Source organism: Lates calcarifer, unplaced genomic scaffold, assembly GCF_001640805.2.
Source record: "Lates calcarifer isolate ASB-BC8 unplaced genomic scaffold, TLL_Latcal_v3 _unitig_4587_quiver_601, whole genome shotgun sequence".
NCBI classification, from domain to species: Eukaryota; Metazoa; Chordata; class Actinopteri; family Centropomidae; genus Lates; species Lates calcarifer.
Window position 1 is genome coordinate 136,387 of NW_026116988.1, and position 17,253 is coordinate 153,639.

The 17,253-nt window shown below is 40.1% G+C and overlaps 1 protein-coding gene across 1 annotated transcript in view; it reads left to right on the plus strand.

Moving 5' to 3' along the window:
- The window catches only part of LOC108900675 (desmoglein-2), a 53,072-nt gene extending 38,698 nt beyond the window's left edge, over positions 1-14,374 (plus strand). The window contains 3 exon segments of the mRNA XM_051068457.1: positions 9,625-9,755; positions 9,943-10,254; positions 11,922-14,374. Coding sequence (XP_050924414.1) covers positions 9,625-9,755; positions 9,943-10,254; positions 11,922-13,001 — 1,523 coding nt within the window. The 3' untranslated portion in view covers positions 13,002-14,374.
- The last annotated feature ends 2,879 nt before the right edge of the window (positions 14,375-17,253 follow it).

Below are 17,253 nucleotides of genomic sequence, written 5' to 3' on the forward strand. Positions count from 1 at the left end.
TTCATACGTTTGCAAACGGACCCACTGCACTCCTCAAGCATGAGATGCACAATGAGTGCAGAGTACAATAGATTAGAGATTAAATGCAATTCAGACAAGGTTATGTGCGGAGATGAAGAGAAAAACATCACAACAGTGTAGCCCTGAGAGAAAGGAGTTAACACCCTCAGGAGATTACACAGCTATGCAGCCTCGCATCAGCTCCTGTCCTTGATGGGCCTAGGAGCCCTGCCAGTTTAGAGTGAGGCCCCCATGATCTGATTGTTTTGTCACAGATCTGGGGTCTCCACTATCTGTCCACTTTTGCTGACATGTAGAACAGGCTGGAAAAGTACTGAGCATATGATATTTCAAAAGGCACAATTGAAGTACAACACAGGTGATGAAGATTATCAATAAATCACAATTATCATGAATCATAAGAGAATTCCCAATACAGCATTCAGTTTGTCTGTTCTGGGCTACTGTAGAAACATTGCTTCACATCCCTATGTGGATATAAATGGCTCATTCTAAGTGAACAAAAAGACAACTACTATTAGTTTTAGGAGGTTATACACTAACGAAGACATAGCCATGTCCAGTACTGTGCAAAAGTTTTAGGCACTAAAGGTAAAGTGAGGATGCTGTCAAAATAGTATCAGTATTCCCTATCACCCCCCTCCCCACTTTTGCATAGTACTGTATATTATATTCCGTTTCTGCCAATAGATCATAGAATGTTACACACTGATCCTTTAAGACTCCTTGTTTTATTCTATCCTGTTATATTTTATGTTTGGATCTTATTTACTTGCACTATCTGTTTTTATAGTAAAGCAATTTGTAACTTTGTTTTGGAAAGGCACTGTATACAGTGCATTTGAAAAGTATTCAGACCCCTTCAATTTTTTGCACATTTTATGTTGCAACCTTATCCTAAAGTTTATTTTTAGAAAATCATCGATCCTCATCAATCTACACTTAATGCCACATAATCACAAAGATTTTTTGTTTTTTTGTTTTTTTTTTAGCAAATTTACTAAAAAGGAAGAACTCAAATATCATATTGACATAGGTTTTCGGACCCTTTACTATGGCACATGAAATCCAGCTCAGGTTCCTCACATTTCTCTGGATCATTTTTGCGATGTTTCTACACCTTGACTGGAGTCCACCTGTGGTAAATTCAGCTGACATGACTTGGAAAGGCATACACCTGTCTGTCTAAGCTCTCACAGCTGACAATGATGTCGTAGGAAAAATCAAGCCATGAAGAAGGAGGAACTGTCTGCAGAGCTCAGAGACAGGATTGCGTCGAGGTACAGATCTGGAAAAGGGTACACAAAACTTTCTGCTGCACTGAAAAGAGAGAGAGAGAGAAAGAGAGAGAGAGAGAGAGAGAGACTAAGAGCCATCAGCAGTGTCCAGACAAAAGCCTCTCCTCAGTGAAATCACAGGATGTCTGGGAGCGCAGCCAGAGTTACCATCAGGTTCTTGGTCCCCTCTTATATCAAGCCCTTCACCCAGGATTACTAAATTTGGCCAGACAGCCAGCCCTAGGAACAGTCCTGGTTGTCCCAAACTCAGTCTATATAAGAATTATGGAAGTCACTGTGCCCTTGGGAACCTTCAATGCAGCAGATTTTGTAACCTTCTGCAGACAGTTCCTTCTTCCTCATGACTTGGTTTTTGTTCTGATATACACTGTTAGCTGTGAGACCTTATATAGACAGGTGTGTGTCATTCCAAATCATGTCCAATTAGTTGATCTTGCCACAGGTGAAACATCTCAAAGATTATGCAGAGAAATAGGAGGAATATGAGCTACATTTCATGTGCCATAGTAAAGGGTCTGAAAACTTATGTCAGTGTGATGTTTCTGTTTTTCCTGTTTTAAATAAATTTGCAAAAAATCCTGCCATTCTGTTTTGGCTTTGCTGCTATGGGGTACTGAATGCAGATTGATGAAGGAAAAAAATATTTTAGCATAAGGCTGCAATATAAAATGTGAAAAAGTGAAGAGGTCTGAATACTTTATGGATGCACTGTAAAGTTAATATAGTTATTATTATTATTATTATTATTATTATTATTATTACCTTCCAGCTCACAGGGAGAAAATATGTGGTTCCCCTCAGGTGCTCCACTGTCAGTCAAAGTAGAATATTTCAGGTTAGGCATACATTCAAAGAAATGTTATCAATTGTACCACCTTTGTGGTATATCATCTTATTTGCAAAACTATTATCGGATAGGTTACACAAAATGATGCCTGAAGTATCAAGTCTCAACACAAATATGCAATAAAAATGAAAAGGTTCAAAGGTTTAAAATGGGTTAAAGCATCTAGAGCATATATCATACCTTTTTTGTGACATATTTATTTCAGTGCAGAAAAAATGTAGTGTGTTTTTTTATTTGTGTCAATTACTATGTTAACAAACATTATTGTTTTTTGGAATTTTCAGCTTTTATTTTCATGAACAATATATATAACCGATTAAAAACTCTTTATTGAAACTCCTCATATTCATGCTTAAATTTGCTCTCAAGTACATGTTTGAATTTCAAGGATGCCACATCTTCACCCACTGATCACATCACTGTTGTTCTGGGTTGAGCTTATAGGCCTAAAAGCTGTTTTAAAAATAAATTTAAAAAAAGATAAAATACTCGTATGTGCATGCACTGGCCAACTGTTATCAGTGTTATCCAACGACTAGCACTACTATCTAGTTAGTGTGCATGCATCAAGTCGCGTGTAGCCTTTTGCAGTCGGCCCTTCACTTTCTTAACCTTCTATCAAAATTTTTCTACTTTTGTATTTTATTTTCCTATTTAAATATACTTGTTTGGAGTTATAGCCCTTTCTTCGCCGTGGGACTGCTCTTTTCTGCATTTACAGCGCAACTACTCCACGCCGAATCAACAATTACCCGCAAGGATTAATAATGGATTCTGACTCTGATTATTTATTCTGTTTTCGAGTTTTAGAAAATGTGCAGCACAACGTTCTCCTCTTAACACAGCACAACATGTATGTTACTAACAGCTCAAGTCTTTAATAAATCATGACCATTACCAGCCACCAGATGGGGCCACTGGAACATTTTCAGTTTCTGCAACAAAGAGGGGACAGATAAGCATGATCTGCAGGGTGGAGACCTTCAAAGTGGATCAGACAGTAAAATATTTGAGGGACAGCACTGTACAAGTACAAGTGATAGTTTGCAGTTTGTTTTTGGTCTTTCACTTTTCGGAGCATAAATTGTTTTCAAACTTTCCTTCTTTCCTTCTGGTGCACTGAAATGAATGAGACTGTGCTTAGCTGAATCATTTCTTCTCTGTGTTTCAGATTCATTCAGATTTTGATGATGGCACAGGGAACATTCAGTACTCCCTGGAAGGTGTTGGTGCCAACCAGTATCCCTTCCATGTGTTTGTAGTGGACCCTAAAACTGGACAAATTCGTGTGACCAAAGTCCTTGACAGGGAGTTCATTGATACATACAATGTGAGTGATCAAATATTCTGCTTTGCTGCACTTTATGACTTTGATGTCACATTTCCTATTTTAGATTCAGTAATTGCTGCTTTTCATATTTACCGTTGAGATAATTAGCAACCATTTGCGACTCATCAGTGTCACAGACTATTTATGTTTGTGAATATACCATACTGTCAGAGAATATGGAAGAGTTGATCTGTTTATCTTGTACTGTTTCAGCTGTCTGGTGTTGCTACATTCTCTGATGGCAGGGAAGCTGAGAGAAAGATTTACATAAGATTTAGAGTTGTAGATGAGAATGACAACTCTCCAGTGTTTGGAGTCATGAAACCTGGGAGGGTGGATGAGCTCAGTCCTGCAGGTCAGTGTTTATTTTTCAGTGTACTGTTCTCACATTTAAATCTGATAACTTGCTTGTGGTTTTCTTTTTCTCTACCTTTGTTGGAACATTGCTGTGTTTCTTTGTGTATCACTTCTACCTGTTGATCTGTGGGATGCCATGCAACTACCAGCAAGAATATGTAGTGTGGCACCCACAAACTTGTTTGTCTTCATGCTCATGTGTGGAACCCACACACACAGGGAAGTGCATGTATACAGGAAGTGCAATTCAATGCCACTGGTTTCACACTATTCAGTCCCAGACACATCAAGGAATTGAACATTTATAGCAAATTTGGCGAAAAAGGCTTTGCTGTTTAGAGAGAGAGCTAATCCTCTTTAATAAAAACATACCTAAACAATACAAGGAACACAGCACATAAGCACATTATGTCTGCACTCTACATAGGATTAATTTAACTGGGTGTGGTTAGCTAAACACCCGTGAATGAGCCAGTGGTTATAAATCACATATCATCATCACTGAGCCAACAAAGGCTGACAGATGGCAATTAAGTACGGATGTAGACAACACATAGTTTCAAAAATATTAAGAAAATCAGCTTGTAAAAGTTTTAAAAGAAAACAAATGAGTTCATTTTGTTTGTTAGGCCTGAAAGACACACATCATTTGTGTTGGTGAGTAACACTGAATGAAAACATAACTTAATGTGCAATAACTGGTTTAATTCTGGTTTTACAGGGACTTCAGTTATAAAAATCACTGCAACTGATGCTGATGAACCAGGGAATAAGAACTCTCAGATCGCCTACTCCATTGTGGATCAGAATCCATCTGATGACATGTTCTACATGACCAATGATGGGACCATCTACGTCAAAAAGCCTTTCCTGGACAGGGAGGTAAAGTAGGAACTTCAGCAACAGTCTTTTATTTTAAAGAATCATGGTGGTTTCATTTTCTACTTATTTGTAATTTCAGAAAGTAGATCAATACATCCTGACAGTAAAAGGTCAAGACCTAAATGGTGAACCAGGAGGAAACAGTGCAACCACCACTGTCACCATTAATGTCCGAGATGTGAATGACAACCTCCCCACTCTGGAGAAAGAGGAGGTAGTTTTCTTTTCACACTTATATCAAAATGTTATACTGTGCACACTGGTTTCCTGGAGGACTTTTTTCCTTTTGATGAGGAAAAGAAAATAATATGTGTGACTGTCGCACGGGAGAGGTAAGATACAACCAGTTACCCCTTGAGCTAAGTTCATCCCAGACTAGTCTCAGAATACAAACACAGGTGTAAAGGATAGGTCGGGAAGTGGCTCCAGTTCAAATGTACAAAACGTCTTCCTTATATGGAAGGTGATCCCAATGAAGAAAAGAGGAAGTGACAGCAACAGTGGTTATACAGGACATTTTTTTTATAAAATAACCATTAATAATAATGATAATAATAACCATGCTACATATGGAAATTTCACAAATGACACATTGAAGTCAAAGAAATGGTAACTAACACATGCTCCTGAAATGATCCCTGTTACTTTGATCTCATCATGTATTTTCCTTGCAGTATGAAGGCAGTATTGAGGAGAATACAGAGGGTGTGGAGGTGATGAGAATCAAAGCAGAGGACCTGGACCTGGAGGGAACAGACAACTGGGAAGCTGTATTTGATATTGTCAAAGGCAATGAGGCCGGGTACTTCAGCATTACAACAGACCCCAAAACCAATGAGGGCATCCTAATGCTTGACAAGGTACTGCACTTTTAATTTGGAGGACTATATGTGTTGTGGTAATTGTGGTACATGCAGTGATCATGCTCCATATGCAAAGAATCAAAGAAATGAATCTGAAAGGAGTAATTGTAGCATGACATGAAAAAAGAGGTCATCACCTAGCCATATTTAAGAGCAAATAATTGTATGATATCCCAGGAGGTTCCCTTCTTGTCATTCTATATGATCCATCCATCAATCCATCTGGGGTCAGGGTAGCAGCAGGCAGAGCAAGCAAGGTACAACTCATTCACTTGAGGTAGTGATTCACTCTCAGTCTAATGGGTATGTACGTACTGACCCTTACCTCCAGCCTTGAAACTGGTGGGCTCACAGAGCAGTGGCTCTGTGTCATTAATTTTGAATGACACTGATCAAGCCACAATGGATGGAGCACCAGCCACCAGAGGCTTGAGCCTGGTACCATATTTCAGGTGAGGTAGCTTTGTCAAGGATCAGGATTTTGGAAATGCTTTTGGTCCCTCACCTGGGGCTTACCTTGAGAGACGTTACCAGGAGCTATTGCCCTTGACAAACTAGCTCCTTAGGAACATCAGTGTACATGAACTTTTCCACCACATATAGGTGGCGATTCTCTAAGGGGGTAGTGTTGCTTGGGGATTTAGTCAAGGCAAGGCAATTAATTGATTTATTTATTGACAAAACTTAAGCCTAATCTATTAATCAACAGTACATTTTATGTGCAGAACAAGTAAAAGTGACTCATCCATACAACATTACCTCAACATGGATGTATACTAAATATTTTGTGAGCCTGTATTGACAAATATACACAAACAGCAAAACTGTCAATAATTATGTGTGTTCTTTTTGTTTGTGTGTGCTATAACAAAGGCTGTGGATTATGAGGACGTAAAGGACCTTGAACTAGGACTAGCTGTGAGAAACAAGGCTCCACCACTGGATGGATCGGGGGCAGGTGGAGCAAGTGGAGCAGGTGCAGGTGGTGGAGCAGGTGGGGCAGGTGCAGGTAGTGGAGCAGGAGGGGCAGGTGGAGCAGGTGGTGCAGGAGGGACAGGGGGAGCAAGTGGATCAACTGGTGCATCTGGTGCAACTGGTGCATCTGGAGGATCATCATGGCAAAGTGGGACCACATTTAAAACCTATCCGATCAAAATCAATGTGAAGAACCAGCCTGAGGGGCCACGTTTTGACCCCAAAGTCAAAGCTATTCCCATCTCAGAAGGAGACCACTCAGTCAACATTAAAGATGTTATTGGTCACTACCCCGCAATAGATGGAGACACTGGGAAACCAGCTGAAAATGTCAGGTCAGTGCATACACAGAATCTTACACAAGAAAGCCGTTACTGTTAAAACTGCAATGTAAGCTTCATTTTCAACACTCAGTTACTGACAGTGTGTTTCTTCTGTAGGTATGCTAAGGGCTCAGACCCTGACAACTGGCTAACCATTGACCCAAAGACAGCTGACATCAGACTCAACAAGATACCTGACAGAGAATCTCCATTCCTGGTCAATGGGACATACATGGCTAAAGTGCTCTGCATTTCAGAAGGTACGGTACATATCTGTTCTAGCTCCAGATGTTGTACATGTAAGACTAGTGTCCAAGGTGGGAAGTATAATCCCCTGTGGGGTATTAGTAGACTTCACCTGAGTTTGTACTGCCTAAGGTAAAGATATATCAAACTAAGATCTGTGCTCACATTGAGGCTGTGACTTCACCACCTGAACATACAGAGGCAAGAAGAGAATGAAGAGAAAGTGAGGGAATTAAGAAAAAAAAAATAACTGGAGTTCCTAAAAGTACTAGCCATGTGAGATCTGGGCATTACAGTTCAGCTCTTTCAACCTATGTCTGAAATAAGGAAAAATAAATGAATGCTGAATGCTGAATGATCTGTTCTTATTTGTGTTTTTCTAACACAGACATGCCTGGTAAAACTTCTACCGGCACCATAGCCATCCAGGTGGAAGATTTTAATGACCACTGCCCCGAACTGACCAGCGACATTCAGACTATGTGTACCACGGATAATGCTGTTATTGTGAATGCTAAAGATGAGGATGCATTCCCTAACGGACCTCCTTTTCACTTTAGCATTGTCCCAGAAGGCACTGAGGGCAAGTGGCACGTCGAACATCTCAATGGTGAGAATACTGCTACCTTCTGCATGTGGGAAATATGAAGCAAATATTAAGCAGCTTGAGAGCATGAAAGCACAGATGAGTGAAAAAAAATGTCTGTTTAAAAGAGACACCCTGAGGTGACGGCTGTACTGATAGTATTTAATGTGATTGCAAGTGTTTGTATTTTGTTTATTAACTGTAATAATTTAAATGATTAAATAAATTAGAAATAGTTATTATCATCATAAATGAAAAATCAGGTTCCAGTTCATTGTCATTTCCACATATATGCATACCATTTAATGAAATGTGGTTCCTCATGGAAGCCAGTGCAACATAGAACAGACATTAAGGCTGAGTACAAAAAACCAAACATAACACAGTACTACACAGTCTTGGCGGTAAGAGTGAGCACTGCTTCAGCTTCAGTTTTCTCCTTTTGTTGCAAACTTGACATGTTTGTGGAGTTTAGCAAAATAAACCTTAAATTAACACTGACCTGATACTGATCTTAACAGATGTGCTGTTTGTTGATCGCTGATGCCGCTGTACAGCTCTTCAACAGCAGCCAGCGCTACACGACTTTAAACTCCACCAGCAGAGAACAGTGTTTGCACTTTTCTTGTGGATGTAAAGCAATTGTCTGTTTCTACCTCTGACCATGACCAGCATCACTGATGGATGTTTGGGTGAGGTCAGATGTGTGCTCTCTTTTACTTGTTTCTGCACATTTCATATGTTTGTCTTGTTGCCAACAGACACTGCAGCTATCCTGAGGGCCGAGGAGACCCTGTGGCCTGGTTCCTATGAGGTGGAATTTGAGGTGAAGGATGAGCAGGGAGAGGCCTGTCCAGAACCACAGAAAGTGAAGGTCCAAGTCTGTACATGTGAGGATGGAGTGGTGTGTGGAAAACGAGGCAGCAAAGGTCAGCCCAAAAAAGGAGCGGAGTTAGGACCTGCTGGGATTGGACTGCTATTCCTGGGCCTGCTGCTATTAGCGCGTGAGTATGATGTGATGCTCATCCTGATGATAGGTCGTGTGATAAAACACTCAGCACCTCCACTGTGCTCAAGACAATCTGAAGACATGCTAGGTTGAGTTTAAGTCTAATTTAGGCCAAAGGTAACTAATAATTAAAAATCAAGGCTTGACCTAGGTTATACACAGTGTACCTGTCTTTTCAAATGGGACAGAATACTTCCATATTTTTTTAACACAAAGGATGTTATTTAAATAATTTTAAATGATTTGAAGACTACTACATACTACACACAATCCTACAGAGGTGTATCAGATGAACTTAAGATATATAGGTTACAATCTGGAATAACATGAAATTGTAGCCATGACCACGTAAGATCTGACTTTAAATTGACAGAAAATTAAGATTAAGCCAAGGATGTCACAAGAGTGGTGTAAATAAAGGACTCTACATTAAAGCAAAACAATGTAAAACTGTGCAACTGCGCCCTCTGCAGCCAGGAGTGGTAATTAGTGTGAATGCTGCAGCACATTTTTTTTTTTTCAATTAAAAAATGAATGGGATCCTATGGGAGCTCAGCTCAACTCTCTTCAAAAACACTCAACTTTGCAAGCAACTGCAGTACTGTGCAAAAGGTAAAGTGAGGCTCCTGTGAAAAACAATTCTGTGATTAATTTTTATTCATCAATTAACCTGATGTGAAGTGCAGTCAACAGAAAAAACCTAAATCAGATCAGTATTTCTCCTCAGTACACCTGTACTTAGGTAGTTTGTTCCAGCATCTTGGAGAAGTTGCCTCAGTTTCTCTGTGGATTCAGGCTGTCTCTGCCACTGCAGTGCCCACACCACTCTTTGGCAGCCATGAATATCATGAATTCAGACTAAAACTTTGTTGTTGTTGCTCTTACAGTCATTCCTCTGTTGCTGCTCTTCTGCCAGTGTGGGGGGGCTGGGGGTCTGCCAGGGGGCTTTACTGAGATGCCTTTCGACACCAAATCACACCTCATTAACTACCGCACCGAGGGCCAGGGAGAGAACACGGTAAGACCAACATATTTAACACATGACCTTCACTGGTGAGGACACGAATATTGGCAAATACACTGGTCTCTTGCTAATCAAATGACATCTGCTTGAAAGATGCATTAAGTGATTTTGAGTGAGTTTTTGGTCACTATGCATCAGCTGTTGAACCTGTTGTAATATTTGGATCCTTGGCCTATTATAGGAGGTGCCACTCCTGCCAACACAAATGGATGGAGATATGAATGTGGATATGGGCATGGCCAGCAAAACTTTGGCAATGAACTCCATGGCAGGTTTGGGTCTCCAGAAATCAGTCACTTCCATGGATGGGATGAACGGGGCCACCTATGGAGAAGGTTTTGTAAGTGACCACAGAGAAGGCACATGGGGGATGAACCAACTGAGCGGCAGTGGCTTCTACTCTGAGTTTGAAGGCAGAGAATCAGGAGGTGGTGGAGGAATTTATGATGTAATGGCTCTACCAGACCACTTCCTGGCACAGTACTACACTCAGGTAATTGTTTCATGCTTTGCATGGACAGTTAATTTAACTTCATTCTGGGTTAGTTCATCATGATAGAGTTCTTCAAACCACTTGAGGCAGTATCAGTAGATTCATAGTAATATGGTAACAGTAGTTACTACCTTGTATTCCAAAAATTATCTGATCGCCAACACTCTAAATCCAAGATGACTGATGGTGGTAGCCATGCACAAAATACTTCAGGTATACTGTATCTGTGAAAATCTTATATTCAAAGAGGTCAACCCTGGTTTAACAGAAAAAATGTATGCACAGGAAACTGATGACCATGTTAGTGTTTTGTAAACCTAAATTGTAAAAATGTAGTCCATCTCAAAAAGCTCAAAAAAACTGGGCATGTATGTGGATGTCATGCAACAGTCAACTCAGATTATGCTTTTGTAACCTGCCATTATATCTATTGTGTTTGTTCAAAGATGAATAAGATTATTTTTAAATTATTATTATTAAACAGACAATAAACAAACATGTTAACAGCAATAATCATACAGAAATACATATATTATATTATATTATATTATATATAGACCTTATATCAGACTTTTTTTAATGCCTTTTACCCTGTGTGGACAGTTACAAACTTTCAAATAAAACTTAATTGTGTAAAATAGAAAATAAAATTGATTTAAATTCTAGCATAATTCTGAATTCTGAATTATGAAAACAATCATTGAACAATAAGGATCATTTTTTTAATCATAACTCATGCATGAAAGGAGTAAATATTTCTGCAACCCATAGTAAGCTTCTGTTGTCCTGCACATAATGGCTTTTAAATGTGGAAAATAAACAAAACTATATAAATGAGGTACAGATGGAAAGGCTCAACTGCAAATTTCTTTGCAAAAAATCATTCTGTGTGCTTGTCAGGGTGTAGCAATGTGGACACAGGCGCAAACAGGTGGCAGAGGCAGAGTTACCAAAATCAAGGTCCTTTAATCAAACGAGGTCGGTACACAGGAGGGCAAAAAGAGAAAGCAACGGTACAAAAAGGACTAGAGCTGAGGCAAGGTCAAAAAACACAGGCGAGGGTCAAAATCTATGGCTGCTAGAGAACAGGTTTCTTCACAAAGGCTGGTAGGTCTGGTAGAGGCACAAGACGAACTGGCAGGGAGTGCAGGGAGACACAGACACTAAATACACAGGGGCAGGGCAGACAATGAGACACAGGTGAACCACATTAGGGCAGGGTATCACCAGGAGGAGGGAGACAGAAGGAAGTGGAAGACAAGACACCTGAAACAAGAGGGAGGTCAGTGATTACAAAATAAAACAGGAAATAGAACAAACATAACAGAACTACAAAAGAAAAGCCCTGGCTCAGAACTGACACCCTGACAGTGCTGCTGCTGTGACTTAAAACAAGAGGTTTTTAAAATTTGACTTTGACTTTTAAGAACCTATTTTAAGGAGCCCTTTAAACCTACTAATGTATTGTGTGTTAATGGGCATACCAACAGCTTATGAACACAACCTTAAGCATCAGTTTTTTTTAATTACTTTTTTTTTTTAAATTGGACAATATTCCTTTTATTAAAAGTCAAACTAAAATACAATTTGTATCAATAATGCAAAAAACTCACTCAACAAAAAAGTAATCTTGGTAATGATTTGTTTTTAAAATGTTTTTTCAACAGAAGGTGAACAATGGAAATGAGAACCCTGGAGTGAAGGACGCTCTGTTGGTTTATGACTATGAGGGACAGGGTTCCTCTGCTGGCTCAGTGGGCTGCTGCAGCCTCCTGGAGTCTGACAATGACCTGCAGTTCCTCGATGACCTCGGACCAAAGTTTAAGACCCTGGCTGAGGTGTGTGGCGGCAAGATGATCCCAACTGAAGTCAAACAAGTGTTCACTCCTCTGCCCAGTGCCTCCATCAACACTCAGATCTCAGAATCAAATTTGATGACTGGCCCACAGCTGCCCCTTGCACCCCAGCCACAGCCGACTGTCCCCAAAACGGAGCAGACTACTGTGGTCAGGGAGAAATCTGAGCGTTCTCAGACAGTGAAGGAAAGCATGGCCATGGTGAGGGGAGAGATGGCAAATCAAGGTCAGATGCTCATGCTACAGCAGCAGCACCCTGTGTACTACACCACTGCCCCTGTGATGCAGCCAATGCACTATGTAGTCCAGCCACAGGTTCAGAACACCATGCTGCTGGCTGAGGCACCAGCCACCAACCTGCAGGGCATGGTACTGGTTAATGGCACCCAGACTGTACCTGCCCAAGGCATGGTTGTTCACGGACAGACAGTGTTGTCTAGTGGACAATCCCAGGGCCCCAGCATGGTCCTGGTGGAGAGGAGCAGGATCCAGGGGGGCGGTACCAACCTGATCAACACTGGAAACCTTTCTAGCCCCCAGACCATGATGATTGTGGAGGGTAAGGTTCCTGCAGGGTCAATGGAAGTTCTGAAAGGAAGTCAGACCTGCCTTGTGCAAGCAGGTACTCTACAGGCAGGAGGGTTGTCTGGATCTCAGAGAGTTCTGGTGGTTGGAGGGTCGACAACTAATGGAGGGCAGCTGGTGCAGGAGGCAGGAGGTCTGTCCAAGAATAGTGATGTCTCTGGTGCTCAGAGAGCCCACTACAGAAAGGGCAACATGTCTACTGGTCCTCAGAGCAGTGTGATGGCTTCCTCTACCACCATGGTGAGCACAACCCCCAACTACCACAAAGTGCAGGAGACCAGAGAAATTGAGAGAAGTGTGATGTGAGAAAAGGCATCTGTTAATGCAGTCCAAACTTGCTTATGCATGTCAGTTTATTGGTGGAGGGTGTGCTGTAGCAGTTTGACTGGGAATGCAGTTACATGTGCCCGCATGTTCATGCTACAGCCTCTGCTTGACACCAACATATGCACATATATTCATAATATTCACAGTTTTCAGCTGAAAAATCTAGTCTTTGGATCTAAACACATAGCAGCCATACATTTACAGTAAAGTATAACCAAATACCCTTACTGCTAAGTAGCTAGCTAGGTTAGCATGTCAACATGCTAAACTATGATGGTGACCAAAGTAAAAAATACCACTGGACATCTTCTTTATTTATCATATTATTTATAATATAGTAAATCCACATCTAACGCATTTGAATGACAACTTAAGGTGAGCCTTGATTCATGTAGGTATTACAAAAAAACTGTCAACATGATGGCTGTGGTTTTGTTGCTAGTATTTGAATTCTGTTCCATATCAATAGTATATGTTTATGGTGGTGTAAGCTGTGTACATTATTCCAGGTGCAGTGTCTCTGTAATATAATGACTAATCATCCTGCGCAGACTGGTGTCTATCTTGTGTACAGAAACATACAAAGACATTATGGGGAAGTTTTATATGATGAGAAATAGTTAAATGTGTCAGAGGAGTGATAGCATGTTTCTTACACCTTGTTCTATTAATACTCCTGAGAGACCAGTAGAGACCAGTGAAACAGGTCGTAATCAGGTTCTGTGAATACTATAGGGCAAAATAGACTCCCTCAATTGATGAAAACACAACTTTGTACGATTAACCTGATCAGCTGTTAAAGTTCACGTGTCAATTTAAATGCTCATCCAATGGCCATGGAGAAAACATCCAACACACCATGGTGTGTAACTTATTATCTACATGCTACAGTAAACCAAAAACCAGTTGACCAAGCACAATCAGCTGAATGAGGCACTGCAGTCTGTTTTCACATGACTCTCTGAAACATGACTCACTGCCATTTTTGTTCTATACAGTTCCATAGGGAGTGCTGTTAATTACACTGCCAAGCTAAGTCTGTTAGCAATTATGTTTTGCTGTAAATATCTCATGTTGAGCAAAATGTTTTTTTTACCAGTCAGCGTCATGGTGTCATGAGTTTGGTGTTTTGGTCAAAATTTTAAAATTTTTCAACTTTTTCTGAAATGTTTAATCTTTTCTTGTGTTGAAATACACTTTCCATTTTTTTCCATTGTGTGTACATGTTCATGGTCATAAAAGGGGAAACAGAAGTTTTTATATTTGACATAATGTTAGAATGTTTATTTCAGGGGAATCTAATGAAGAGAATTTATCATATGCTTCCATTAATAAACTCTTGTGTAAGACAACTTAAGGTCAGTGAGTGGTATTTTATGTGTCTGCGTGAGTACAGACTGAATAGTCTAACTGTCAGATAATTATAGTGTTTGACTGTGAGAGCACACCCTGAAGGAATGAGGCACATCAGGACACAGTGCAATTCAGTTCAGAAATATTTGCATGTTATCTCAGCCCGCTCAGACTGGCTCTTGTTAGGTCCCACATTAACATTTCTTTGCTAACATTTGGCAGTTTCCCAAAACATCCAAACTTTGTGAGTAGTGGAATGTGTTTCACCTGGTTTTATCTCCCCACTTTAGAATTGCAGGATATTCTCCCTTTATTTCATGATTCCATTTCTTGTTTTAATTTTGCTTTTATTCTCAATCATTTAATTCCTTGGTAATAACTTTGTAACTATACTGTGTTTTGTATTATTTATTTACCAGGGACAGTGCACATTACTCAACGCTACAGTTTATACTTTATTGTAAATGTGACACAATTAGCTAAAATGTTAACTTTCATCCATAGACCCTGGGCAGGTTATGACAAGTTAATGCTTGGTGTGGGCTGAACAGTGCTTCAACAAGACCCTAAAAACACAGAAACCTGTTGCCTCCAAACTCCTAAAAGCCTTAGCTGATGTTGCACTTGTGATGAAAAGACGCCATTAATAACCAAGAAACATAGACTTGTAACTTTTGCACCTGGTGGTCTGCAGCTGCAGGGACGTTGCCCAGTTAGAAATGAGTGGAGCATAATTTATTCCACAGAATGTGGATGAAGCAAACTAGTCACGTTTCCATCCAATCTTCCACAAATTTATATAGAATTTCCAGAAAATTGTGAAAATGAAATTTGCTTCAGTTTTATTTGTAGAGCACCACATCATGATGATGCTTTAAGATGAGCAGCACTTGGCAACAGTGGAGAGTGCTTGTTCATGGTGGGATTTGTTGGGTCTCTCTGTAAATATCATAATATAAAGCGTATGGTCTAGACCTGCTCTATATGAAAAGTACCTTGAGATAACTTTTGCTGTGACTCAGCGCTATATAAATAAATTTGAACTGAATTGAAAAACAGGAAGAAATTCTGCCTTGACCAGCTGGGATGAGAAGAAAGAAATGGGGAGAGAGAATGACAGAGGAGAGAGAGGGGAAAAGATACTTATTGGCATAATGAAGACAAGGGAGGGAGAGGACAGAGGGGAGAAGCACAAAATATAAAAGCTAATGACATACAGAAGTGTGATAAAAATGCAGACACAGAGAAGCTACAACAGGAGAAATATGACCTCTTTTACTAGTTCCTGTCAGTAATAATGCTGCAGTGTTTTGGATCAACTGGAACTTTTCACAGAGTTACTGGGACATGTCCTGATCAAAGTGATTCCAATCTCCCTCCCATTAGAGCTGTAGGCCAAGGTAGTGACACCTATAGAGTAACTCTGGGCAGGTTATGTGTTTCTGAGGTATTTAGGGCCAAGTATAAAAAACACAGTTTTTGAAATGTGATTTAACTGTTGTTTCCCTCCTCTCCTGCTGCGTGAACATGAGCTGACGGGCTGATGGAGATCAACTGACTCTCCACCACAGAAGAAGAGGACACAGTAAGATAAGGTCAATCAAAGGGCCACAGCCAAATCTCAGATGATGGAAAATCATGTTGTTGTTGTTTCATGTGTTACTGTGAAGAAAGTTCAGCCTCCTCATTGGTCTACACAGATCTGATTGTTTCCTCTCTTCATGCCTCGTACGTCAACATTTATTCATGAAGTCTGGTTTTATCCACACACCAGCTTTTACACATTAAACAACACCAAACAGTTTTTACATTGCTTCATCTTTTGAGTTTCTGTTGTTTCCACTTGTTTTTTAATGCAAAAATTGAATATGCTGATAGGTAAACCTCAGCCTTTTATCAAACTTAAAAGCTAAAATAAGCTAAAACTCAAACCAAGACCGTCTTGCAATGGGATCACACCTGCCATGAGGCCAGTCAACATGTTGACAGAGAGTACTCAGTAGTTATTACTATATTATTAATTAAGTAGGCCACTCAGCACTCATGGTTGGACCAAACCCATCTTTGAACCCGGCCTTCAATTACTCAGAACTGTCTCCATTGTAGTTCCCACTACAGTAGGTAAACAGGACCATATTTTATCAAGATTACAGGGAGTACACACATAAGAACAAATCAGTGAATCCTTTGAAATTACCTGCATTAATTGGTCATAAAATGTGATCTGATCTACATCTAAGTCAGTGTCTTAAGGCTAATAACGCAGTGTTGCATAAATGCACAAAATAATCATTGGAAAATCCAATTACACTTCTTGTATGGGGCACCACCGTCCAATTTTGGGACGGAAATTGGGATATTAATTTTGATATCAATATTCTAACTTAATATCCACACTGTAAATTTTAATCAGTCTGATATCTACGGTCGTGATTTCTCAATCCAAGGATCCGGCTCACCATTGCAAAGAAACACAAAACACTGCTGGATCTACATGTGTATTTACAATTTATTGATTACTAAAGTGAATATATATATATAGAGAGAGAGAGTGAAAACGTGAAATAAAAATAAAACAAACGTAAGGATAATCAAACTAGCATGGTGAACTAACAGCAGGTAAAATGAGCAGAGTGATCTGGTGGAAGCAAATCGTTTAGTCTGTAACTATAATCTATTTGTACCGAATTTGGAGATGTCTATCGATGGTGAAAATCATCAACCCTTGTCACGAGCAGAATGTTAAGACCGGCCCACTGGAATCCAGGCGGCTGAGGTTGCGGTGGTAACCATGGTGGATTTTCCCGTGGCAGGCCGTGTCTCTGGTTAACACGGTGACGGATTCTGCAGGTGTTTCAGCGGTTCAGCGTTGGTTGAG